This window comes from Phyllobates terribilis, unplaced genomic scaffold, assembly GCF_046119375.1.
Source record: "Phyllobates terribilis strain yellow unplaced genomic scaffold, ASM4611937v1 Scaffold_1__5_contigs__length_1240528914, whole genome shotgun sequence".
Classification (NCBI taxonomy): Eukaryota; Metazoa; Chordata; class Amphibia; order Anura; family Dendrobatidae; genus Phyllobates; species Phyllobates terribilis.
In genome coordinates this window covers 274,655,826-274,681,342 of record NW_027362761.1, presented here as the reverse complement: position 1 = coordinate 274,681,342, position 25,517 = coordinate 274,655,826, and the positions used below count along the sequence as shown (strand labels likewise).

At 40.4% G+C, this 25,517-nt stretch overlaps 1 protein-coding gene across 9 annotated transcripts in view; it reads left to right on the top strand.

Moving 5' to 3' along the window:
- GIT2 (GIT ArfGAP 2) overlaps nucleotides 1-25,517 on the top strand; it is a 96,529-nt gene that overhangs the window by 2,626 nt on the left and 68,386 nt on the right. For all 9 annotated transcript variants that reach the window (XM_073672781.1, XM_073672838.1, XM_073672789.1 and 6 more), the window contains exons 2-7: nucleotides 11,562-11,695; nucleotides 12,416-12,528; nucleotides 16,398-16,503; nucleotides 19,886-19,972; nucleotides 21,695-21,825; nucleotides 24,817-24,911. In XM_073672781.1, coding sequence (XP_073528882.1) covers nucleotides 11,562-11,695; nucleotides 12,416-12,528; nucleotides 16,398-16,503; nucleotides 19,886-19,972; nucleotides 21,695-21,825; nucleotides 24,817-24,911 — 666 coding nt within the window. The remainder of the gene's footprint in view (nucleotides 1-11,561; nucleotides 11,696-12,415; nucleotides 12,529-16,397; nucleotides 16,504-19,885; nucleotides 19,973-21,694; nucleotides 21,826-24,816; nucleotides 24,912-25,517) is intronic.

Below are 25,517 nucleotides of genomic sequence, written 5' to 3'. Positions count from 1 at the left end.
GGGTAAATTAGTGTGTAGACGTTGTCCGTCACAGCTGCCTATACACGGTTGGTAAGAACACGACATAATAAACGTTCGCTGTTTTCTATTGTGATTTGTCGCTGTCATTTTTCCGTCTCGGCCACATATGGCCCTGGAAGTGCAGTGTACAGGAGATATTTACCCTGCAGCATTGTGTAACCCCTCGCTCCCCGCAGAGAGGATACATGTAAACGTCTGCTCGGTGAGCGCCAGAAATCTTGGTGAGATAGCGACATCCTGTCTTCCTGTTGCAACTGCACTGTCTTTTCTTCATGTTTTGACAGCAGATGCCACAAATCTGCCCTTTTTAGGTCTGTTTTTCACTCCGGGTGCAGCAGAAGGCAATCCTTGTGTGCTCCTCCAGAGAGCAGAGTCAATACCGCCTCGATTTCACACTATTTTTCTTGTGTGCAGTTGCAGAATAAAGTGGCATATACAACCCCTGGTTGATCAAGACAGGAAGAAGATTGCAGAAGTCTTTACACTTGAAGTTTAGCTGCTCAATCTCTGGAGCTCTAGAAGCTTTGTTTGCCTTGAATGCAGTTTGTAGTATTTGGTGCATTCTCTTATAAATGCCATGTACCTCATAAGCAATCTGTATTTTTCTTCCAAAAATGTTAAAAATCTGCAGTATACTTGTTCTTCTGCACACATTTTTTTTTTACTGACAACAATCAATTACTTTCATCTTATCCTTCCTGGCTGATTCTTCTTTAGTTCTGTATTTTGCTGCTGTCCTTGTCACTACTGATAAAACGAGCTGGCACCTGCTGCTCCTTTAGGTTGCACAGGTAGTCCAGATCCTCCAGGACTGCACAGTATGCAGACAGTCCTTGGATGACACAGACATTGAGCTTATTGCCTGTCCTTCATGTTCCCCGGACCTGAATCCCCATTGAGCGTCTCTGGGTCACAGAACGTCCAGGAGATCACTGATTCCCAGATCATTGACGTCTGGGAGGAGATCACCCGTCACCTCATTCCCAGATGTTGGGCCATGCTCACTTCAGCGTTACCGTGATGAAATTCATATAAATCGATCTGCCTGTGATTTCACTTTCCTGCATTCGTTTTGAGGTGATGTAGAATCCAGTTCTCAATAGGTTAATGATTTTAGTTTTCATACACCACTAATGTAATTTTCTTCTCAATAAATGACTCAATTTTCAGCTCGAATCTTTTGTTCAAAAATCCTGAAACTTTGCAGTTGTTACACTGAGCCTCATAATAGTCTGATATTACCTATTCTGTAGAGATTGTTTCTCACTGATCTCATTATTGATGGGTAATGTCACGATTCCACCGCTCAGTGTATCTTGGATGCATTGATTGACAGCTCAGTCATCCAATCTGGTGCAGGGGCATGCTGAGCCATCTATATTTTGAGTGACAGCTTGGCCATCCAATCTGAGTCTGGGAGGGGCTGAGCTCCCTTCAGGTGTTCCCTGGTGCAGTGATTACTTAGCTACATAACTAAGCTGTATGGCCCAGATAGCTACAAATCATAGCTTTCAGCTCTACGTGGCTTGTTCCTCTGTGTCTTGTCCTCAGCTTTCCTACACTTTGTTGCCGGACCCTGGACTTTCCTATTGACTACCCTTTGTGTTACCCCTTTTGCTCTGATCCATTATCTTCCTGTTATTCTGACCTCGCACCGTTACCTGACTACGCCTTTGCCTCTTCCCTCTGTTTGATGTATACTCTTGGCTTTTGACCTCGGACTCCTTGACTAGCCTGACTTACGGCTTTTCTGTGAGAATTGACTCCGTGTCACCAGTAACACTTCTATATGGGATCCACCATTCACAGTAGGTGATGATTATGGTCCCCCTCCCTTCATGACAACTATTGAAGAGATCACAGAGCATGCCTTGAAGTAGGCTGCTGCCATGGTTGTATGCACAAATAAAATAATAAAATCTACGTGACAACGTATTAGTTAAATGTTTAGCAGTATTTGTTTTTTTTTAATGATCTAAACAGTTTGAGACATTCAATGTAAAAGATCTGATATTGATGTCCTGATGCCAGATACCACTGGATACTTTTTAGAGATCTTGGGTCTTGATAGGTCAGAGTTGCGTTGGTTGCATGAGATGCCCCAACATAATAGACAGCAGGTGATTTTAATATTATAGCTTATGAATGTATGCAACATTTTTTTTATTTTCTGTGCGCGTCCAGGAAATTCACACTCCTCAGATCCAGCCACACCAGAAAATACAGGTTTGACAGGAGACAAAGGGAGTCTGTCAACCCAAACTGCCAATATAAACTAAGCATGTAGGGCCCAATTCATCATTTGCATTTTGAAGTCACTTTGTCACCTCAAACCTGAAAAAAGAAGACTGAAATTGGTTATATCCCAGAAGAGGTAATGAAGAGAGGTTTGGACCTCTACAATCGGACATGTACAACCCATTAACAATTTCTGAAATCTTTTTGAGCATATTTTGGTGTGAGCTCTTATAAACGATATTATAATATGTGTATGATATATTCTGTTGTAATCTGTAATCTTGTCTAAACTAAACGTATTAACTCAGTGTGACTAATTAGGGGATTTTGTTTTATTATATATATATATCCAGCTAACCTATGTGAAATCCACTGTATTGGATTTTGCATTGACCTTTGCTGTCTATCATTAGCAACAAGTTAAAGAGGTTTTATCAGGCTCAGTATGAATTTCTACACTTGCTGTATGTAACTGCAGATTGCTGAATCCTGATAGCGTGCACTATACACCCTGTCATAATAATTACCATAATTTTCACTTTTAGTACGCAGTTTCATGACCATACTCATCCGCTTCTCCCAATAGAACCTTAAAAGATGGAAAAGTTGCTAGTCTTCCAATCACACACTTAAATCATTTGACTGCCCACCTGAGCTGGAAATAGACTTGAGTCCTGACAGTGTGCACAATGCACACTGTCAGGATTTAGCAATATGCAGTCACATAGCGTCAGGGCTGTGGAATCTGAGTCGGTGTCCGTTTTGGTGGCGTCAGTATAAAATGGACAGACACCTAAAATATATCATAAATTGGGTTCAGTGCAGGATGTGCTGTAAATGTCTTCATAAGAATTTGGGAACGTTATGAAATGTCCCATAAATCTCTCTTCTATTCCTGATATAAGAATCTAGATCATACATGTCAAACACTATCCCAGTGTTATGAAAAGGGTAGAAGTATATCCCATAATAGTAAACAGGGATAGTTTATTTAATAAATATGGCAGAAAAAAATATTAAAATAATATAAACCATTAGCACACATAAATGTCATGGTAGTACACACATAGGCCAGGTTGTAATGGTAAACCAAACTGCGAACAAGTAATACTAGACCTTGGTAGGTCTAACCAGAGAGTGTGGCGCCCACCACGATGCGCGTTTCAGTACCCACTGACGAGTGCAGTCCGATTACCACGGACTCTAGCAATGGAGGAGATAGAGAAATTACTTTCTTCATCTCCTCCGCACCTGTGCTGCGATTTTCTCATGCGAGAGGATTGTTACACAGTAGCATGACACTCGGCTCGCGCTCACAACAGAGTTTGAGCCAAGTGTCATTAGCATAATCAACCCGATAATCTCGCATGACAGAATCATCGCTCGTGTGTCTAAAGCTGCTACTCACTTCAAAATGTTTAATTCAATTGTGGCATGAGAAAGGGCTATGTAATGGACAAGAAGAAAAAGTTCTATATGGCGCTAATATATTCTGAATATTGTCAAAATAGTCTCCAAAAATGCATCCATCACGAGTTGTTTGTAGAATCAGGGCTGATAAGATATACTCGTACTCCCTCTCCGATTAGTGGAAGGAAGTAAACTGCAGCCAGCCACCACTTTTTTTAAGAAAGGATTAGGCATTTTGAAATCCAACATGCCCGATCTTTCTTTCCTCCTTGCAACTTATGTCAGACTTTGGGGAAGAGTGGGGGCAATTTAGGAAATGTTGAACGCATGATGCAGGAAGTAAGAGGGGAAAAATGAATTCTCACTGCAGATGTGATTTGTGAGTGTGGGGATGGTAAGCGTTTCGCCCATTGTCCTGGTCTCTAGTATCGTTGTGTGTGTCTTACCCCATTGGCCCTGGGTGAGGTTTTCTGACTCTCAGCCATGCCCATGATGTCGTTTTATACAGTCTTATCTTGAACCTGTGGAAGGTGGGCAGGTCGTTGGGCACCTGTCATTTCTGTACATGCACCAGCTGATCATAAACTCAGGCCGTGTCTGTGTGGAGTCTATGTTCATATCAAAGACTCCACTACAATAACTAGTACATGATTTCTAGAGTAGTTAGACTTGTACCGGCCCAAGCAGTGACTTATTGTAACACTGACATCTTATTTCTGTACAAATTGGAGATCATTATCCCAGCCCTTATTGAGATCCTTACAGGGCTTCTTATTTACAGTGGCCACCAAAAGTTTTGCATTTTTTTAAAAGTGTGATTACTTCTGTCTGATTGTTGTGATGAATTGAAAGTGCATGATGTTGTCATCATGCAAGACCTTAAAGGGAATGTGTCACCCCCCTGGGCGATATCAGACTATGGGCATACAGGTGATAGAAAAGTAAATCTATACTTACCTGTATGGCCCATAGAGGTCTGATTGCAGATAAATCTGGTTTTATAAAGTCTGTTTTCCAGAGGCTTGGCGTCTGTGGGACGTCAAGCAAACCCCTCCTATCTGCTTTCTATTCCCCTAAATCGCCACCTCTGTGCTAAATTACCATATTCCCCCCCTCCCCTGCACGTCACAGGGCTCTGTGATGTGCCCTGCTCTGCCTTCCCTCCCGCGCATGCTCCCATGGAGCGCACTTTATTTCCCTCCTCCCCCGTTTGCCTGTGTACTGCCAGCGGAGCGGAAGTCTCAGTGACTCTCCGTCGCTTGCGCAATACAAGGCTGCAGCGCAATACGCAGCCAAACGAGGCTGGAGGGAAACAAAGCGGGCTCCATGGGAGTTGTGCTCTGCGCATGGTCGGGAGGGGAGGCAGAGCAGGGTACGTCACAGGGCCGTCACAGGGCCCTGTGACGTGTAGGGGAGGGGGGAATATGGTAATTTAGCACAGAGGCGGCGATTTAGGGGAATAGAAAGCAGATAGGAGGGGTTTGCTTGGCTTCCCCCAGACGTCAAGCTTCTGGAAAACAGACTTTATAAAACCAGATTTCTCTGCAATCAGACCTCTGCTATGGGCCATACAGATAAGTATAGATTTACTTTTCTATCACCTGTATGCCCATAGTAGAGGTCTGATATCGCCCAGGGGGGTGTGACACATTCCCTTTAATTTTAACCAAAATTCTTTTGAATATAGGTATGGTCATTTAATTAAAGAAAACTGATTGTCAAAAGTTTTGCATATACTATTTATTGATCCCAATATAGAGAATAATTCATTGTTTACAATGTCATAGCTTAATATTTTGTAGCATAACCTCCCTCTTGCTTTAATTACTGCACCACACTGAAGGGGCATAGAAGCCACTAGGGTATTCAAGACATCTTGAGGGATCTTGCTCCATGCCATTTGTAAATCTGCAAACAATTCATCTTTATTGCTATGGGTACGGATCCCCAACTCATCGCCCTAACTCATCCCAAATGTGCTCTATAGGGCTTAAATCAGGTGATTGTCTTGGCCATTGCAACAAGCGAACTTATTTTTTTTTGTTAACCAATTTTTGACTGAATTGGATGTGTGGTTAGGATCATTGTCTTGCTGGTATTTCCATCCCCTGCCTACTTTGGTTTAACCATGTGGCAGCATTACATTCTCCAGTATATCCTTGAACATGGTAGCATTCATATTTCCATCAATTCTATGCAGAGGGCCAACAGCTGATGCAGAAAAGGAGCCCCAAACCATGACATTGCCCCCACCATGTTTCACTGTTGGTGTTTGCCACCTTACAGCATTACGTTTTCTAATTGGGCGGTATATACAGTTATATGAAAAAGTTTGGGCATCCCTATTAATCTTAAGCTTAATGTTTTCTTAAAATTGGTGGTTTTGCAACAGCTATTTCAGTTTGATATATGTAATAACTGTTGGACACAGTAATGTTTCTGCCTTGAAATGAGGTTTATTGTACTAACAAAAAATGTGCAATCTGCATTCAAACAAAATTTGACAGGTGCATAAGTATGGGCACCTCACCAGAAAAGTGACATTAATATTTAGTAGATCCTCCTTTTGCAAAAATAACAGCCTCTAGTCGCTTCCTGTAGCTTTTAATGATTTCCTGGATCCTGGATGAAGGTATTTTTGACCATTCCTCTTTACAAAACAATTCCAGTTCAGTTAAGTTTGATGGTCGCCGAGCATGGACAGCCCTCTTCAAATGATCCCACAGATGTTCAATGATATTCAGGTCTGGGGACTGGGATGGCCATTCCAGAACATTGTAATTGTTCCTCTGCATGAATGCTTGAGTAGATTTGGAGTGGTGTTTTGGATCATTGTCTTGCTGAAAGATCCATCCCCTGCGTAACTTCAACTTTGTCACTGATTCTTGAGCATTATTGTCAAGAATCTGCTGATACTCAGTGGAATCCATGCATCCCTCAACTTTAACAAGATTCCCGGTGCCGGCATTGGCCACACAGCCCAAAAGCATGATGGAACCTCCACCAAATTTTACTGTGGGTAGCAAGTGTTTTTCTTGGAATGCTGTGTTTTTTTGCCGCCATGCATAACGCCTTTTTGTATGACCAAACAACTCAATCTTGGTTTCATCAGTCCACAGGATCTTCTTCCAAAAAGAAATTGGCTTCTCCAAATGTGCTTTTGCATACCTCAGCCGACTCTGTTTGTGGCGTGCTTGCAGAAGCGGCTTCTTTCGCATCACTCTCCCATACAGCTTCTCCTTGTGCAAAGTGCGTTGTATAGTTGACCGATGCACAGTGACACCATCTGCAGCAAGTTGATGCTGCAGCTCTCTGGAGGTGGTCTGAGGATTGTCCTTGACTGATCTCACCATTCTTCTTCTCTGCCTTTCTGATGTTTTTCTTGGCCTGCCACTTCTGGCCTTAACAAGAACTGTCCCTGTGTTCTTCCATTTCCTTACTATGTTCCTCACAGTGGAAACTGACAGGTTAAATCTCTGAGACTGCTTTTTGTATCCTTCCCCTGAACAACTATGTTGAATAATCTTTGTTTTCAGATCATTTGACAGTTGTTTTGAGGAGCCCATGATGCCACTCTTCAGAGGAGATTCAAACAGGAGAACAACTTGCAAGTGGCCACTTTAAGTAGCTTTTCTCATGATTGCATACACCTGGCTATGAAGTTCAAAGCTCAATGAGGTTACAAAACCAAAAAAAGTGCTTTAGTAAGTCAGTAAAAAGTAGGTAGGAGTATTTAAAACAAGAAAATGATAAGGGTGCCCATACTTATGCACCTGTCAGATTTTGTTTGAATGCAGATTACACATTTTCTGTTAGTACAATAAACCTCATTTCAAGGCAGAAACATTACTGTGTCCAACAGTTATTACATATATCAAACTGAAATAGCTGTTGCAAAAACACCAATTTTTATAAAACGTTAAGCTTAAGATTAATAGGGGTGCCCAAACTTTTTCATATAACTGTATAGTGCTTGCCATCACTACCAAACAGATTGAACTTTGATTCATCTGACACAACACCTTAGAGCAATCTGTCTCTTTCCATTGGCTGTGTTTTTTTGGCAAACTCAAGTCGGACCTTCCGGTTCTTGGCAGAGATGAAAGGCTTCTTGACTGGAACTCGTGCATTCAACCCTACTGCTCTTAGCCATCGCACCACAGTTTGGTGACTCACTTTGACCCCATATTCTTCTTTCATTTAGTGTGAAATAGCACTTTTATGGACATCAGATACTGACTTTTTCTTAATAATGTGATCAACTTTGGTGGAAGTGTTCCGTGGTCGTCCACTTCTAGGTTTGTCAGCTGTTCCATACTCTTTTTCTTTCTCTAATATACACTACCGTTCAAAAGTTTGGGGTCATTTAGAAATTTCATTATTTTTGAAAGAAAAGCACATTTTTTTTCAATGAAGCTAACATTAAATGAATCAGAAGTACACTCTATACATTGTTAATGTGGTAAATGACTATTCTAGCTGCAAACGTCTTGTTTTTATTGCAATATCTGCATAGGTGTATAGAGGCCCATTTCCAACAACCACCACTCCAGTGTTTTAATGGTACATTGTGTTTGCTAACTGTGTAAGAAGGCTAATCAATGTTTAGAAAACCCTTGCACAAGTATGTTAGCCCAGCTGAAAACGGTTTGGCTGATTTGAGAAGCTATAAAATTGACCTTCCTTTGAGCTAGTTGAGAATCTGGAGCATTACATTTGTTTGTTCTATGAAACTCTCAAAATGGCCAGAAAAAGAGAACTTTCATGTGGAACTCGACAGTCTATTCTTGTTCTTAGAAATGAAGGCTATTCCATGCGAGAAATTGCCAAGAAACTGAAGATTTCCTACAACGGTGTGTACTACTCCCTTCAGAGGAGAGCACAAACAGGCTCTAACCAGAGTAGAAAGAGAAGTGGGAGGCCCCGCTGCACAACTGAGCAGCAAGACAAGTACATTAGAGTCTCTAGTTTGAGAAATCGACGCCTCACAGCTCCTCAACTGGCAGCTTCATTAAATAGTACACACAAAACGCCAGTGTCAACTTCTACAGTGAAGAGACGACTCCGGGATGCTGGCCTTCAGTGCAAAGTGGCAAAGAAAAAGCCATATCTGAGACTGGCTAATAAAAGGAAAAGATTAATATGGTCAAAAGAACACAGACATTGGACAGAGGAAGATTGGGAAAAAGTTTTATGGACAGACGAATCAAAGTTTGAGGTGTTTAGATCACACGGAAGAACATTTGTGAGACGCAGAACAACTGAAAAGATGCTGGAAGAGTGCCTGACGCCATCTGTCAAGCATGGTGGAGGTAATGTGATGGTCTGGGGTTGCTTTGATGCTGGTAAAGTGGAAGATTTGTAGAAGGTGAATGGAAATTTTGAATAAGGAAGGCTATCACTCCATTTTGCAACGCTATGCCATACCCTGTGGACAGCGCTTGATTGGAGCCAATTTCATCCTACAACAGGACAATGACCCAGAGCACACCTCCAAATTATGCATGAACTATTTAGGGAAGAAGCAGGCAGCTGGTATTCTATCTGTAATGGAGTGGCCAGTGCAGTCACCAGATCTCAACCCCATTGAGCTGTTGTGGGAGCAGCTTGACAGTATGGTATGCAAAAAGTGCCCATCAAGCCAATCCAACTTGTGGGAGGGGCTTCAGGAAGCATGGGGTGAAATTTCTCAAGATTACCTCAGCAAATTAACAGCTAGAATGCCAAAGGTCTGCAATGCTGGAATTGCTGCAAAGGGGGCATTCTTTGACGAAAGCAAAGTTTGAAGGAGAAAATTATTCTTTCTAATAAAAATCATTATTTCTAACCTTGTCAATGTCTGGACTATAGGACTATATTTTCTAATAATTTTGAAACTCATTTGATAAATAAAAGTATGAGTTTTCATGGAAAACACAAAATTGTCTGGTTGACCCCAAACTTTTGAACGGTAGTGTATGTACGTGACACTTGACTCTGAGAACAGTAGAACAGGTGAATTCCATAGCTACCTCTTTTTGGCTTTTGCTTGACTTCACTCTCCGAATAATAAGCTTCCTAACATCTGGTGATAAATTTGTCTTTGCCATGTTTTAACCTAAAGACATATAGTACATAAAAAAAAAAAATATTAGGCAAAATTTGACTACCCATGACAAAATATGCAAAACATTTGGCCCAGCAAATGTTGAAAACTAACACACAAAGGGATAAAACGTCAAACGCAATTTTTGTCTTTATAGCTAACAATTATTTGCTTCCGGTTTACGAAAATGGCGTCACAACGACCAGACAGAAGTAATCACACTTTTAAAAAAAAGAAAGCAAAACTTTTGGTCACTACTGTATACCCCATGTTCTGCTGTGAAGCACTTTGTGAACTTAGCTTGATGCAGCACTCATATTTTAGTATTTTAATGAGTTTTATTTCTCATTCCTTTTTCATTTATTTTTTTTTATATATATATATAATATATATATTTTTTGCATTTTCTATAATTATCAACTTCCTCTTGCTTTTTACATCTTGCTACATAATCTCAAGTGTAAGGGGAAACACGTGCTAGCGCACAGTTGTTAGTGTGGGTTCGTTAAACTGGTTTTTGATTTCCTGCTGAGAACAAACCTAAAGGGGTTATTTGGGATCGGCAGAAACCTTAGCAGGCACGATAAATGCCTATATAAATGCCCATTGTAGTGTAGACCTTCAACACACAAATCCCGTGTATTTTACCCCATGGCCCTCTGCTTCTTGGATATATGATTTATAGGCATCAACCTAATGCAAACAGGCACATTCTCACTGTAAGGGCAGGTTCACACGGGCGTATAAAAAATAATTCAGTTTCATCCAGAAAAGTGGGACGATTTATTTATTTTTTCTCACTTGTCATCTGCGTACAATCCGTTTTTTACAGCAGCAGGTATTAGTCATTTACAGGACCATTTACAGTTTCCTATGTTACAAAATTGCAATATATCTGTAAAAATCTGATGCTATACTGTAGCGCTGTACAGCATCCATTTTTTTTTTCTCAACATACCCATAGTCTTTAATGGGTGAGTCTCATCCAATATACAGAAGAAACTAGTGATTTTTTTCTTTCACACACAGATTTGGTCAGTGAAAAAAAAATCTCTCATCTGCATTGCCCAATTGAATAAAATTGGTCAGGGTGCTGCCCGTTTTTTCCACAAACAGCATTTGGATCGAAAATACAGCAATGTTCACACTTAGTATTTGCAGCAGATTTTTCTGCACAAAAAAAATGAATTTTTGGGAGGAACAATTATACCTGTAATATGCACGTTTTTTTGTGTTTTTACATGCGTTTCTTTTCCTATTCATTTGATTGGGTGAAAAACGCTGAAAGAATTGACACGCTGCAAATTTAAAATAAAACGCATTGATTTTTAAAATCCGGGAAAAAAAATAAGCAACGTGCATGAGATTTCAGATATCTCATTAATTTTGGCCGTACTGTAAATCGCAGCAGTTTTTTTATACTCTTGAAAAATGTGTCATAAACGCAAGGTATGAACAAGTCCTTACTGAGCAGGTGCAGCAGCGGGGCTTTGCACATGACTGGTAATGCGTGGTCCGAACAGGCTTGCATTCTGACGATTTCTCACTTCTGGGCGGTTGTCAAGCAGCTGTAGACTTGGCCCTTATAGATGTCACCATTAGTGACTGAAACGAGTCGGGATAGATCACATGTCAAATATTCAAGTGGAAAGGAAGCAGAGCAACGGAGTCACGTAGGGGAGCTCTGAAACCCTGCCCCTGACCTGCCTGTTTGTTTTGTGAACCTGGACAAACCCATTTGTGTTAAATGGTTTGTAAGCGTTTAAGGGAAGCTCCTTACTACTGCATTTTTTTTTTTCATTTGCAGATCCTCGCTGGGCATCTATCAATAGAGGTATTCTGATATGTGACGAATGCTGTAGTGTGCACCGGAGCCTGGGAAGACACATCTCACAAGTGAGACATCTTAAACACACGCCATGGCCTCCTACCTTGCTACAGGTAATGGTTCAAGGCTTCTACACAGCCGTGTTATGGTCTGGTCAGGTAGTGCCAGTCCACGTTCTCACCAGGAAATGGGCATGGCTGTAATTAATTGGGTTCCAGGAGAATTACTTTGCAGGGTAAAATTAGGATTGGTGGGGGTGCAAATTTCATGATGAAATATCCTTGCAATATGTCTTTACTTTATAAAATGAAAATAATCCTTTATAGTCAACGGGACATGGATGTTTGAGAGAGTGCATTCTCTTTCTGCCTCTTAGCTTGTCTCCTCTTGCAGTCATGGGGAATTATTAGTTTTCACCTCTGTCCTAACGTGTTTTCTCCATTCACTCTCTATGGACCTGAACCTAGAATCTCCATCAGTCCCATAGAAGTTCAGTTTGTGTTGCACATCCTCATTACGGCTTCACTTTACCAGAGGTCCGAGGGACCCCGTAGAGACCAGGGACAATCCCCCTCACCACTTGCAGTCACATGCTTCTGACTTGTAGTGCAGATAGGTGATGAGTTAAAAAGCCCCTTTTTCGTTACAGCTGGGAGACCCCCTCTTCTGTACTTTTCAGGATCAAATCTTGGAGCAAGAGAGAGGGATACATTCCCTAATGTTCTGACCTGACGTCCAGAAGTGATCTCCTTTTGATTAAAATACGAACCTTATCATTTATTTTTGGACATATCTATGTATGTGCACTAATGTATGTGTCTTGTGTAATTTAGATGGTACAGACCCTCTATAGTAATGGGGCGAATTCAATATGGGAACATTCTTTGCTGGACCCCGCATCCATAATGAGTGGAAAGCGGAAAGCCAATCCCCAGGATAAGTTGCAGTAAGTCTATGCTATTTTCTGTATAATTTTTCCTCTTCTTGGTGTCTATATTCTATGAATTATTACATGCCTCCATTTATTCAGAGTGGGAATTATCCGAGGTCTGGGGGCTCCTTTGTCTTCTTGGCTCTCAGTAGAGGAGCCAGCGCTGTAGGATGTAATTCTTCTCTACCACACTGACTCCCTCTTTGATACAGAACACTCTCCTGGCAATGGATGGATGTGAGCAGCTCACCGTCCTGCTGTGTGGAAACAGAGCAAGTATTGTATTTAGAAAAGCAATTTGAGCACACTCCTGCACCCTATTCGTTTTTCTGTATAGCTGGAGGTACACTTTAATATTTCCTCCCATGTCTTAGTTTTGACATCTGAAGATGACTACAAACAAATATTTAATATCCTTCTTAATTGCGTTTTAATTTACCAAATAATTGAAATAGTTGGGTCACTACACTTGGCACCTTGCCTAAGATAATGGGCCATTAGAACGCAGCTTGTAGCAATCAGCTTTTGATGCTACTTCGACCAAACATGTTGGTCAGCTTAGCAACAACCAGAGGAAAAAAAGACCCCTAAAAAGTAACTTTTATTAATTTAAATCTAAAAAGGACTGAAAAAATCCATACACGAACAACAATGATACTCATCATAATGGAACATCAGATTCAGGTCTTATACCGACAGGAAGGAATACAGACTAATACTGTCCCTATTTTGTCCCTAATTCCTGACCCTTCCTGACAGCGGAGGTTGGCACCCTAATTTGTACTTTGTGGCGCCCCCTCTCCACATCGGTATCCCTTATGTCACTACAAGGACCCTTTTCCTAATATTAAAAAAACCACAATGGTGAGAAAAAGGTAGAAAAAGAAGTGAACATATAAGTTTAGAAGCCGATATATAATAATAAAAATGACCAAATCTGTTCAATGGGACATACACCAGCACCTGGAGACTTGAAAGCCAGATTAATCTTAGTATTACTTAAAGTACATCTATTTATGAATTGATTTATCTATCAACTAATATCATGATCCATTATAACGATCCAGTGCACAACTATCTTGATCAATCTCTCTTATCTTAGCTATATAACAATAAATCTCCAATGTGGGTTCCACTCAGATAGGTATCACATATACAGCATAATGTTAGATCAAAAGATTATATATAGAGGGCTGTTTCACACAAATGTCTGTAGGTCTTCAGCCCACAATTTGAACCAACAGTCTGACAAGTCATACAGACAGAAAATGGCACTTAAAACTTAATAGTCCCATATATATAGTCCCAAATGAAAAATGGCACTTATCATTAGTAGTCCCTTAGACCCAACGCGTTTCCACCAGGGTTCATCAGGGGTCCTGAAGAGGACATCAATCTCTCTCCTCAGATAACCAGTCAATGCTGCGTACATCATGAAACAGCTCTCTATATATAATCGTTTGCGCTGATGAATAGTTTTGATCTAACATTATGCTGTATATGTGATACCTATCTGTGTGGAACCCACACTAGAGATTTATTGTTATATAGCTAAGATAAGAGATTGATCAAGATAGTTGTGCACTGGATCATTATAATGGATCATGATACTAGTTGATAAATCAATTCATAGATAGATGTACTTTATCTAAGTAATGCTAAGATTAATCTGGCTTTCAAGTCTCCAGGTGCTGGTGTATGTCCCATTGAACAGATTTGGTCATTTTCATAATTATATATCGGCTTCTAAACCTATACGTTCACTTCTTTTTCTACCTTTTTCTCGCCATTGTGTTTTTTTAATATTAGGAGAAGGGTCCTTGCAGTGACATAAGGGATACCGACGTGGAGTGGGGGTGCCACGAAGTACAAATTAGGGTGCCAACCTCCGCTGTCAGGAAGGGAGAGGAATTAGGGACAGTATTAGTCTGTATTCCTTCCTGTCGGTATAAGACCTGAATCTGATGTTCCATTATTATGAGTATCATTGTTGTTCGTGTATGGATTTTTTTCAGTCCTTTTTAGATTTAATTAATAAAAGATACTTTTTAGGGGTCTTTTTTCCTCTGGTTGTTGCTGAATAATTAGGACCTGTTTCATATTTTTTGCCTGGGTGTTTAACATGTTGGTCAGCTTGCCCATATAGGGTTGCCTCTGTACGTGGCTGACCGCAAGTAGGACAAAGTTGGCACCATTGGACTTGGAGCACTGATAGCATAGCTCTTTATTATGGATCTATACCATGCTTCATCAGGTGCTGTAAGTATACAGCTGTTTTCTCCAAAAGCAATGCTTCTAGGGCAGAAAAAAAAGTAGTTACAAAGAGATTTTCTGGTGTAGACCCTAATTACTCTATAAATTAAAAGTTCTTTAACTTTCTAACATACTTCCATGTTTCACTTCCTCCTCATGCTAAATATATAAGTTTGCTATGAGAAAACGGTTACATGCAGATGCTGAAAATTGGTTCAAATCTCTGGCTTGGTTCACATCTGGCAGATGCCATCATTGTTAGTGCATGGCTTCAGTCATGTAATGGATCTGTCCCTGCCATTCATTCTATGCATAGTATGGATCAGTATAGTAGGAAAACATGTTAAAATATCCTATCTCCTGCCTGCATTACTCGCCCTCCTCGAGTCCAACGCTGAGCCTCCGCTGCTGTGTCACATCACGGGTTCTCACTTACTCACTGCAAACTAAGACAAAGTTCTCATATGTGGGAAAGACTAAGACCAAGTCATAAATGTGGGAAAACTAGCACCTCGTGCTGCACTATATTTTTCGGCAGAGTTACAGACACCATGAAGAAGAAAATTCAACTGTCAAAGGGGGCTGTTGGGCAGATTCAGTAAACTCGTCAATTTCATTTTTATACTCCTATCATGGGACAGAAAAACAGAAATGTGACTGCAGATGTTAACCTACAGAGTTTCTTGAAAATGGTGAAGAACTAAAAGGGTTATCTACTTTCGTCATTTTTTTTTATAAAGCATTAACATCGGTAAGCACAATAAAAGAAGCTATCCTCGCCTCTCCCTTCCCCTGCTGCTCCTGCTTTGACACTGTCCTTCTTTCCCTGCTGGTCTCTGCATCCTGCTGCTGTGATTTCACATGTTCCTATATCAGAACGTTTACTGCGGCCAATATCTGGCTGTAAGGGGATACTGATATGGCCGTTGATTGGCTGCAGTGGTCATATGTCCCTGGTAGAACATTATCACTACAGCACAAAGTAGAGACCGGCAGAAGACCAGCTTCTTTTATTGTTTCAGTACATTTTGAGCATTTAAAAATTGTGGAAGTGGTCAACCCATTTATAAAAGAAACTATATTTGAAAGTTGTAGAATTTTTAATTTACATGAAACACAGGCAGCTTGTAGAAATTCCAGGAATTTCTAGAAGTATTTTCATTCAAGGTTCAAAACACAAATCATAAATGATAAATATAATGTAAGCATATTGATATAGAAATGGCAATGGGTTTGGTAAACATATATGTATGGGCTTGCATAAATGTAAGAAGAAATTATTTATCCATAGGATAGGATCCGTGGTGGTCTGACCACTAAGACCACAACCTGCCAGACTTTTGCCCTCTTTTTTTTTTTTAAATGGAGTGTTTGTTACCATGGTATGGGGGCTGACTGTTGAGACCACTAATCTATAAGTTATTACCTATCCTATGGAAAAGTGATAACTTCTTAGCGGAATATTCCTTAGTTTGTATTCATAGGCAGTGCATGCTAAAACTGTCTTTGCTGGGGGAAATAATTGAGAGATTGACTATGTAATTTTTGTTTCTTTGGTAAAGGTCCCTTCCATCTCTAACATTCTATGATTCTATGAAAAGTTCCTACATTTATTTTTTGTTTCCTGACAGCCCAAACAAAGCTGAGTTTATAAGAGCAAAATATCAAATGCTGGCATTTGTTCACCGTTTACCCTGTCGAGATGATGATAGTGTTACAGCCAAAGATCTTAGTAAGGTAAGCATTTTTCTCCTAATTGGGCATGCTTCTGTCTGAACGTCTGACTAGTTCTGTCTTGTTACAGCAAATATCCTGATCTCTGGCTCAGTGGTCTATGAAGAAAGAATATGTTAGCGTAATTTATCTAGAGCACTACGTGATCCGAATCCATGCTGCTTCTACCTTACCAAATATATTCAGGATTACATGTTGGGCAGCTATTCCTTAAAGGGAAAAGATCATATTTGATCAACATCCTACACCATTCAACATTTAGAATACAGTGGGTATGGAAAGTATTCAGACCCCTTTACATTTTTCACTCTTTGTTTCATTGCAGCCATTTGGTAAATTCTAAAAAGTTCATCTTTTTCTCATTTAAGTACACTCTGCACCCCATCTTGACTGAAAACCCCACAGAAATGTCGACATTTTTGCAAATTTATTAAAAAAGAAAAACTGTAATATCACATGGTCATAAGTATTCAGACCCTTTGCTCAGTATTGAGTAGAAGCACCCTTTTGAGCTAGTACAGCCATGAGTCGTCTTGGGAATGATGCAACAAGTTTTTTTCACACCTGGATTTGGGGATCCTCTGCCATTCTTCCTTGTAGATCCTCTCCAGTTCCGTCGGGTTGGATGGTGAACGTTGGTGGACAGCCATTTTCAGGTCTCTCCAGAGATGCTCAATTGGGTTTAGGTCAGGGCTCTGGCTGGGCCAGTCAAGAATGGTCACAGAGTTGTTCTGAAGCCACTCCTTTGTTATTTTAGCTGTGTGCTTAGGGTCGTTGTCTTGTTGGAAGGTGAACCTTTGGCCAAGTCTGAGGTCCAGAGTGCTGTGGAAGAGGTTTTAATCCAGGATATCTCTGTATTTGGCCACATTCATGTTTCCTTCAATTGCAACCAGTCGTCCTGTCCCTGCAGCTGAAAAACACCCCCATAGCATGATGCTGCCACCACCATGTTTCACTGTTGGGATTGTATTGGGCAGGTGATGAGCAGTGCCTGGTTTTCTCCACATATACCGCTTAGAATTATCACCAAAAAGTTCTGTCTTTGTCTCATCAGACCAGAGAATTTTATTTTTCATAGTCTGGGAGTCCTTTGTGTTTTTGAGCAAACTCTATGCGGGCTTTCATATGTCTTGCAGTGAGGAGAGGCTTCCGTTGGGCCACTCTGCCATAAAGGCCCGACTGATGGAGGGCTGCAGTGATAGTTGACTTGGTGGAACTTTATTCCATCTCCCTACTGCATCTCTGGAGCTCAGCCACAGTGATCTTTGGGTTCTTCTTTACCTCTCTCACCAAGGCTCTTCTCCCACGATTGCTCAGTTTGGCTGGACGACCAGGTCTAGGAAGACTTCTGGTGGTCCCAAACTTCTTCCATTAAAGGATTATGGAGGCCACTGTGCTCTTAGGAACCTCGAGTAATGCAGAAATTCTTTTGTAACCTTGGCCAGATCTGTGCCTTGCCACAATTCTGTCTCTGAGCTCCTTGGGCAGTTCCTTTGAGCTCATGATTCTCATTTGGTCTGACATGCACTGTGATCTGTGAGGTTTTATGTAGACAGGTTTGTGTCTTTCCAAATCAAATCCTATCAGTTTAATTAAACACAGCTGGACTCCAATGAAGGAGTAGAACCATCTCAAGGAGGATCACAAGGAAATGGACAGCATGTGACTTAAATATGAGTGTCTGAGCACAGGGTCTGAATACTTATGACCATGTGATATTTCAGTTTGTCTTTTTTAATAAATTTGCAAAAATGTCTACATTTCTGTTTTTTTCAGTTAAGATGGGGTGCAGAGTGTATGTTAATGAGAAAAAAATGAAATTTTTAGAATTTACCAAATGGCTGCAATGAAACAAAGAGTGAAAAATTTAAAGGGGTCTGAATATTTTCCGTACCCACCCTATGATTAGCAACATGAGAAACTTTTCTTCATTTATTTTATGCAATTTTTTTTTTCTTCTCTATTCGCAATCAACTCTGAATAGAAAATTGTGTTGGACAGCAGTGCATTAGAAAAGCTCAAGTTGCCTGACAATTAGCTACAGCCCTATGAGAGCTAACATTGTGTGATCTTTATACAGTAAAAGCAGATCTGCCAGGAGATTTCACAATGCAAACTGCAAGTTATTAAATAAATGTCTTGAACTTTGATGTTGCTGGTATAAGTATATGTACTTATACGGTATATGTGTTCTCAATGGGAGAGCGTGCAGTAAGCCGATGTCCGTAATGGAATTTTTTGCAACTGAGTCTAAGTCTACACCTATTATCAGACCTATAACAGGGCTCAAGAACAAATAGGCTTAATATCTGATTTTTGATAGTTCAAGTATGGGCACTGATGTCTTCAGACCCAAACTTGGAAGCCTCGTAAAAATCTATGAGGTTATTGAGTTACGATCAGGAGACCTATTGACAGTCTTGACATTGGGCATCTAATTCAGACTGTGGATATCGGAAATGTGAAACCGGCCTTACCAAATGAAATCTAGACTATACATACACATGTTGTTGTTGTTGTTGTGTCTGCTTTTAATGTCCAAGAGGAGCATTGTATGACCTATAAGTCTCCTTACACTGACACGTCAGGCAAGTAATTCTCCACAAGGAGAGATATTACCTTTTAGATCCCAGTCAGAGGCCTCATAAAGCCAAATCATATCTTTTGCTTTGTGCAGAAAAGGGGCAACACCTTAAACATGTCTCTGCAAATACAGATTTTGGTTTGGCTTTTATCCAAAGTCATGTGGCAAGTTTCGTTAAAAGGTTGATATTGACTTTTAGGATTGCTGTTTCCAATAGGTGGCACTAGAGTTCAAGTCCTCTCTGAAGAGGCAATTTTAATATTTAGTATCCCAGCGGAACATTGCATGGCCTATAAGTCTCCTTACACTGGCAAGTCACTCTCCACAAGAAACATTACCCCCTTAGACACCAATATGTTTTAACAGTACACATAATGTTTACCACTTCCACTGGTTCATTTCCTTGTCTAGATGTGACACACTCACACATGTCCTGTTTTTTTTTCATTCATTCTGTGCAGAGAAAGTACTCATATTTTCTGGCTTGCTGTTACATTTTTGTACTGATCATACAGTCGTGTATTGAAGGTGATAGATTGGTTTCAGAAGCCTTACATTATACAATAGCAGTCTGCGGTCTGTTTGGAGAAACTGATGTTATTTAAATCACCCTATAAAATGTGTTCAGTAAGTTTTAAAACTGATCAGCATTTAGTTTGGGGTGGTCATTTAGGATACTATATAGTGTACACACACACTGCGGCACTCTTTCCTTGTATCTTATATTTTACAGCTCCGTGTTTATAGCGCTTTAACTCTTAAATTAATTTGTTTTCTTTTCTTTTTTTTAAATGCATCCAGCAACTTCACTCAAGTGTTAGGACTGGTAATTTGGAGACCTGTCTGCGACTTTTATCACTAGGCGCACAAGCAAATTTTTTTAATCCGGTAAGTTGAGGCTTGTATTTTAAGTGTTGCTTGTTTTTTAGTATTTTTCACTGGATCTACTCCTAGTAAATTTGATTTTAATTAGTGGCAGCTATTACTTTAATAATTGAAAGTAGTAATTTTTTTATAAAATTTTTACAAAATAAATAGAATGTAGTTAAGACGAGTCTGTCGCCGCCAAAAAGGCAATTCTTCCATTCCTATGTCCTCCACAATTCTCTGTACTTCCTGCTTCATCTGGACAGATATTAGACTAGTGAAGCCAACAGCAGGCAGCAGTGGTAACAAGCAAGTCACCACTACAGCCACTGAATAGTTACAGCAGTCACATGTATAACTCACCACCAAGTCTCCTGACATAAACAATGTCATGTGACAGATGCTCACGATCGGCGGCTGCTGATCAGCTAAAGTTTTAACAATTTTGTCCAAGCACAAGAAACACTGTTCAAGGCAAAACTGATGGAACTTGGGGGTTCCTTGTACTGGTTGCTTCTAGAAAAGTGATTATTGTAGATAATGTGAATTTATATCCAGTAGTGTTAATTATTTGTTTAAATCTTGCCTTTTTTAGTAAATGTATTTCTTTCATTTGACCTGCTTTAAAGGGAGTCTCACACCCAAAACTAAAATTGAACTATTTAGACATTCATATAGCTGATTATCCAAAATTAAAATCATACTGGTACTATAGATTTTGCTTTTATTCATGTTGTATGAAAACAGTTGTATTACATATGTAAATGAGAGGACTTTGGTGTACCCTCAGCCTGGCCAAGAAATGATTGCACCATATTCCCCCCTCAAGTACCATTCTTCGACCCTCCCCTTATAGTAATTGGAGCGCTTCCTAATTGAAATCGCCAGCCAGACAGAAGGGAGATGAGTGCGCACACAGACACTGCATGTCAGTGTGTGCAGAGTTGGTGATTTAGATCATTGTTTTGTTTGGGGATGGGGGCCACCAACTTGGGTATTCTCAAGTTGTCTCTTGAGCAGTTCTCAATTCTGGTATGGTAGGCACTAGTTGTGTGACAGTTCTGGTGAGCAGCAGTGCTCTAGTTATAATAGAGCTATCGGGCCTTGTTCACACTTTGTGTTTTTGCCGCAGAAAAAGAGCCGCGTTTTCAGTACCAGCAAAGTGCATAAGATTTCTAAAATCTTATGCACCCGCTGCTTTTTTTTTTCATTGCAGATTTGACCCTTTTAGAGTGTTTTTTTTTTTCAAATCTGCAGCATGATAATTCTTTGCCTTTTTGCAGCATTCTCACCCATTCAAATGAATGGGAAAAAATGCAAGTAAATACATCAAGAAAGTGTGTATTTTATGAAACGTTTTTCCTGCCACCACCCTTGTTTTTGCAGCAGAATAATCTGTGCTGAGAAGGAGGATGGTGAGCAGCTAACTGCTGTATAGAAATCATTGGGCTGTAGAGGTGACTGCTGGTATGTTAGGAGTTATCCCTTGTCCTAGAATGTAGCTTCTGCACGAAACTTCCTAGGCTCTGGGTAGGTACTAGTAGCCGAGCTCCATGGAAACCAGCTGTAAACTATGATGGATAAAAGCTCTTATTGCAGAAGAATGACAGCAGATAGAAAAGTTCAATTGCAGACTTGCTTATTTTCATGCAGTTTAATCAATTAAAAGAATTTAATAATTGGAGAATACCACTTTAATACTATAATGGTAGAATTGTAGAGTTTTACTTTAATGTTTTCCAGGAAAAGGGAAGTACACCCCTTCATGTGGCGGCCAAAGCTGGTCAGCTACTACAGGCTGAGCTGCTCACAGTTTATGGTGCGGATCCAGGGACACCTGATTCGGCTGGGAAAACACCCATTGACTATGCGAGGTAAGGAACACATCCCTTTTTCATGTCAAAACCTCCAGCCTAACTTCTATTGCCATTTAAAAAAAAAAAAGTACTCTTCTCCTCAATGTTACACTCTTCGCCTTTCTATGACCTGGGTACGATGCTTCCGTTCTAAAGGCATAAATATATTATGATGCTTGACTGAGTTACAAATCTTTTTTATTTCTGAGTAGAAGACCGTGGTATACACTGTAGTTTACCGTGCAGTGTACATTTTGTTGCAGTGGGAACCTATTTCTCATTGGTATTGGATCAGAGCCCAACTGAGACCTTGAAGATTTTTTTTTCTTATTCACAATAGCGTCATAATTTCCATTTATAACTTCAACGTCACAGACTAATGCTAAGTAGGTTAAAACTTGGTGTGAATTTAGCCTTTAGTTATCATGTATAGTGGAGGTAATAAAGCTACTCACAGCTGGTTATCTGTGACTTAAGAGGGACCTGTCACTTGAAAAAAAAAACGCGATTAACCTGCAGATATAGGGTTAATAGCGTTCGGAACCTGCCCGGCGCCAGCACTTGGAGCCCCACTGCCAGGAGGAAATTAACTTTATATCTCCTGGCAGCTTTCGGGTTTCAGTCATGAGGGCTGCATTGAGTGGTGACCGAAACTGTGTCATTGTATAGAGTGACAGCTGTAACTGCGCCCCCGGCACTGACGGTCAGCCGGCTCTAATGCTGAGCGAGTTGTCAGTCAGTGCCAGGGGCGCAGGTACAGCCGCCGCTCTCAATACGCAGAGCAGTGCCGGCACCATCCCCATGACTGAAATCCATACGCTGCCTGGAGGAATAAAGTTAATCTCCCAGCGGCAGGGCTCTAATTGCAGGCGCCGGGCTGGTTCAGAACGCTATTAACCTGTGGATTAATAAGCCCATATCTGCAGGTTAATAGCATTATTTCACGTGACAGGTTCCCTTTAAAAATCTGCTCCCATTAATTTAGCTTTTTTTTTTTTTTTTTTTTTTTAATGAAATGTATGTATTTGTGCATGTAATGTGGTGTGAGTATATTAATATACTCACCTACCCCTGCTCTCTCCGGTGTACAGCACCGTTCTTCTCCTCTTTTCGGTGACTCCACTGCAATTGTGACTACCCTGTTCGCCCTATGTTCTATGCGTGAGCCGGAAGTTTCTTTTACAATGTACATTTAGGGAGCCTGGTTCTGATGCTCCACAGACTTACACTTTAAAAATCACTTCTGGGTCACACAGAGCTCAGCGTGTTACGGACAGTCTGCAGAGCGGTGACAACGCTAAGAAGAGCAGCAGTAGGCGAGTATATTAATACACTCACACTATATTACATGCACATGCACCAAGGACAACATCTGCAAGGAGTTTGTATGTTCTCCCCGTGTTTACGTGGGTTTCCTCCAGGTTCTCCGGTTTCCTCTCACAATCCAAAGACATACTGATAGGGAATGTAGATTGTGAGCCCCAATGGGGACAGTGCCGATAAGGTCTGTAAATGGTCTGAATTGTCAAGCACAGTGGAATATGTTGGCGCTATATAAATAAGATTATTATAACAAAAACTAAAAAAAAAAGATTATTATATACATACATTTAATGCATATAAAAAACCTAATGGGAGTGCTTCTTTAAAAGAATACATGGAGAAAATACAATAATGAGCTGATGTATGTCAAAGGGTCCCTTATTGGGCACTCATTAGATCCATTATAGCCTATAGGTTATACGCTGTATACCTGAACATATGTAGGGGGAACAAGGGCATCACAAACAAACTGTATTATCTATACATTCTCAATATACGTTGTGGTGTAACTTAGTTTCCCCGCCATGCCATGTACATGTAACAGTGATCATATAACATCCTATATCGCTGTACTGGCCCCAGCATAAATCAGTCGTCACACAGAACATCATGTGATTTCTGGAAATCAATGTGGCACACTAAGTAGCGACAGGTCACTTCTTCTTGTCTGAAGCAGGAATTTCTTATATTTACATCTATAGCATGTATGTGTTTCTCCATGTCCGACAGATCAGATTGCACATTCTTCACATACTTGTGCGTTGTATTGATGAGAAATGGGATGAATGCCAGAAAAGTGTGCAAGATGGATGGCTGAGTGCTGGAAGCGCAATTCAATTGTAATTCATTTAGTTGTCAGAGGATGTCCAGTAATTCTAGATTAGTTGATTAATGGCTATCTGCTATTTATCCTCTTCAGTCTATTGTAGCTATGGCCATTTACTGCAGTCTAGCGATATTGTGTAAGGATCTATTCACATTTGTCACGTGTGTCACGCTGTCTTTGTAATACGCAGGACTTTCCAGGGAAGAAAACTGTGGCCTCAATCCTATTCCATGTAGTGGGGGGGGATCTTGAAATGGAGACCCCTCTATATAAACTCAGAATACACCAAGAGGCTATGGCATGAAGGGTACAATGTGCTACTTTTTTGAATGGGTAAAAACCCTCCTATTGCTGAGGGGCCAAGCAGCAGTGTGAATATTCTCTTGGCCTTTAGGATATGTTCAGACTTTGATTTATTAAGTCTTTAAAAAAAGAAAAGCTCTGTTATCCATGGCGTTAAAAGAAAAAAACTGAACGCTAAGCCCAGATTGCTGATATGTGCAGTTTTCTTTTACGCCTTTTTGGTAAATGAGACAAAAAGATAAAAATGTTAAAAGTTTGGAGGAAGTGTGTCCGTAATGTTATGTACACCTGCTGTCCATAATGTGTTTAAAAGGGGTTGTACGGAAGTAGGAAAATATATATTTTTTTCCCAGAAACAATGCCACAGTTGCCCACAGGCTATGTGTGGTATTGCAGCTTAGCCCAATAGAGTTAAGCTGGATACCAGACACAATCCATGGACTGGTGAATCAATGTTTTAGGGAAAAAAACAGCCATGTTTTTCCAGTGCAGTACAACCCCTAAACCAATCACACAGTGCCCGAAACCTTAGTAAATCTTTGTTTTCCTCCCAACAGGCAAGGAGGCCACCATGAACTAGCAGATCGCCTTGTGGAAATTCAGCATGAATTAACAGACCGATTAGCATTTTATCTTTGTGGGAGGAAACCAGGTACGAAGGAAAGAAGGTTATAATTAGGAATTTTGATAATGAATTAAGGGGGTTTAGTTATCTGAAGTTCATAAATGGGTGAAATTGCAAAGTGCTTGGAAAAACAATTGCGATTTACCTCTCCATTCTAAATAAGAGGGTTTGTTTTTTTAATGTTGTAGTGTACAGCTTGTTCCAGCATGGTCAGTTACGTAGGCAAGGTGCATGGTCCACTAGCAAGCTCTATGCTTTACAAGCATGCTCATGCCACACTGACGATGGCTGCATCTGACCAGCCTCAGTCCCCCTGCACTTCTCCCATGCCGCAGAGACCAAGCCGCCTCTGCCAAGAGCCTGGGAGAGAGCTTAATTTGGGCCAGCAGTGCAACCATACCACCACTTCTTTGAACTGTCGGTCTTCAGGAGCATAAGAAATCTTGGCGTTTTGAAACTCGTATGGTTGCGTAAATTTTTTTCTGCCTTCGTCCCCCCTCCACCTCCTTTAGAGGTTTCACTGCCTGTTATTAATTTTTCATATTTACCCTTAATTTTTTAAATGTTTATAATAAAGGACTATTGGTTTTAACACATTATGGAAATATGAATCTGAGAGCTGGATCATATCCT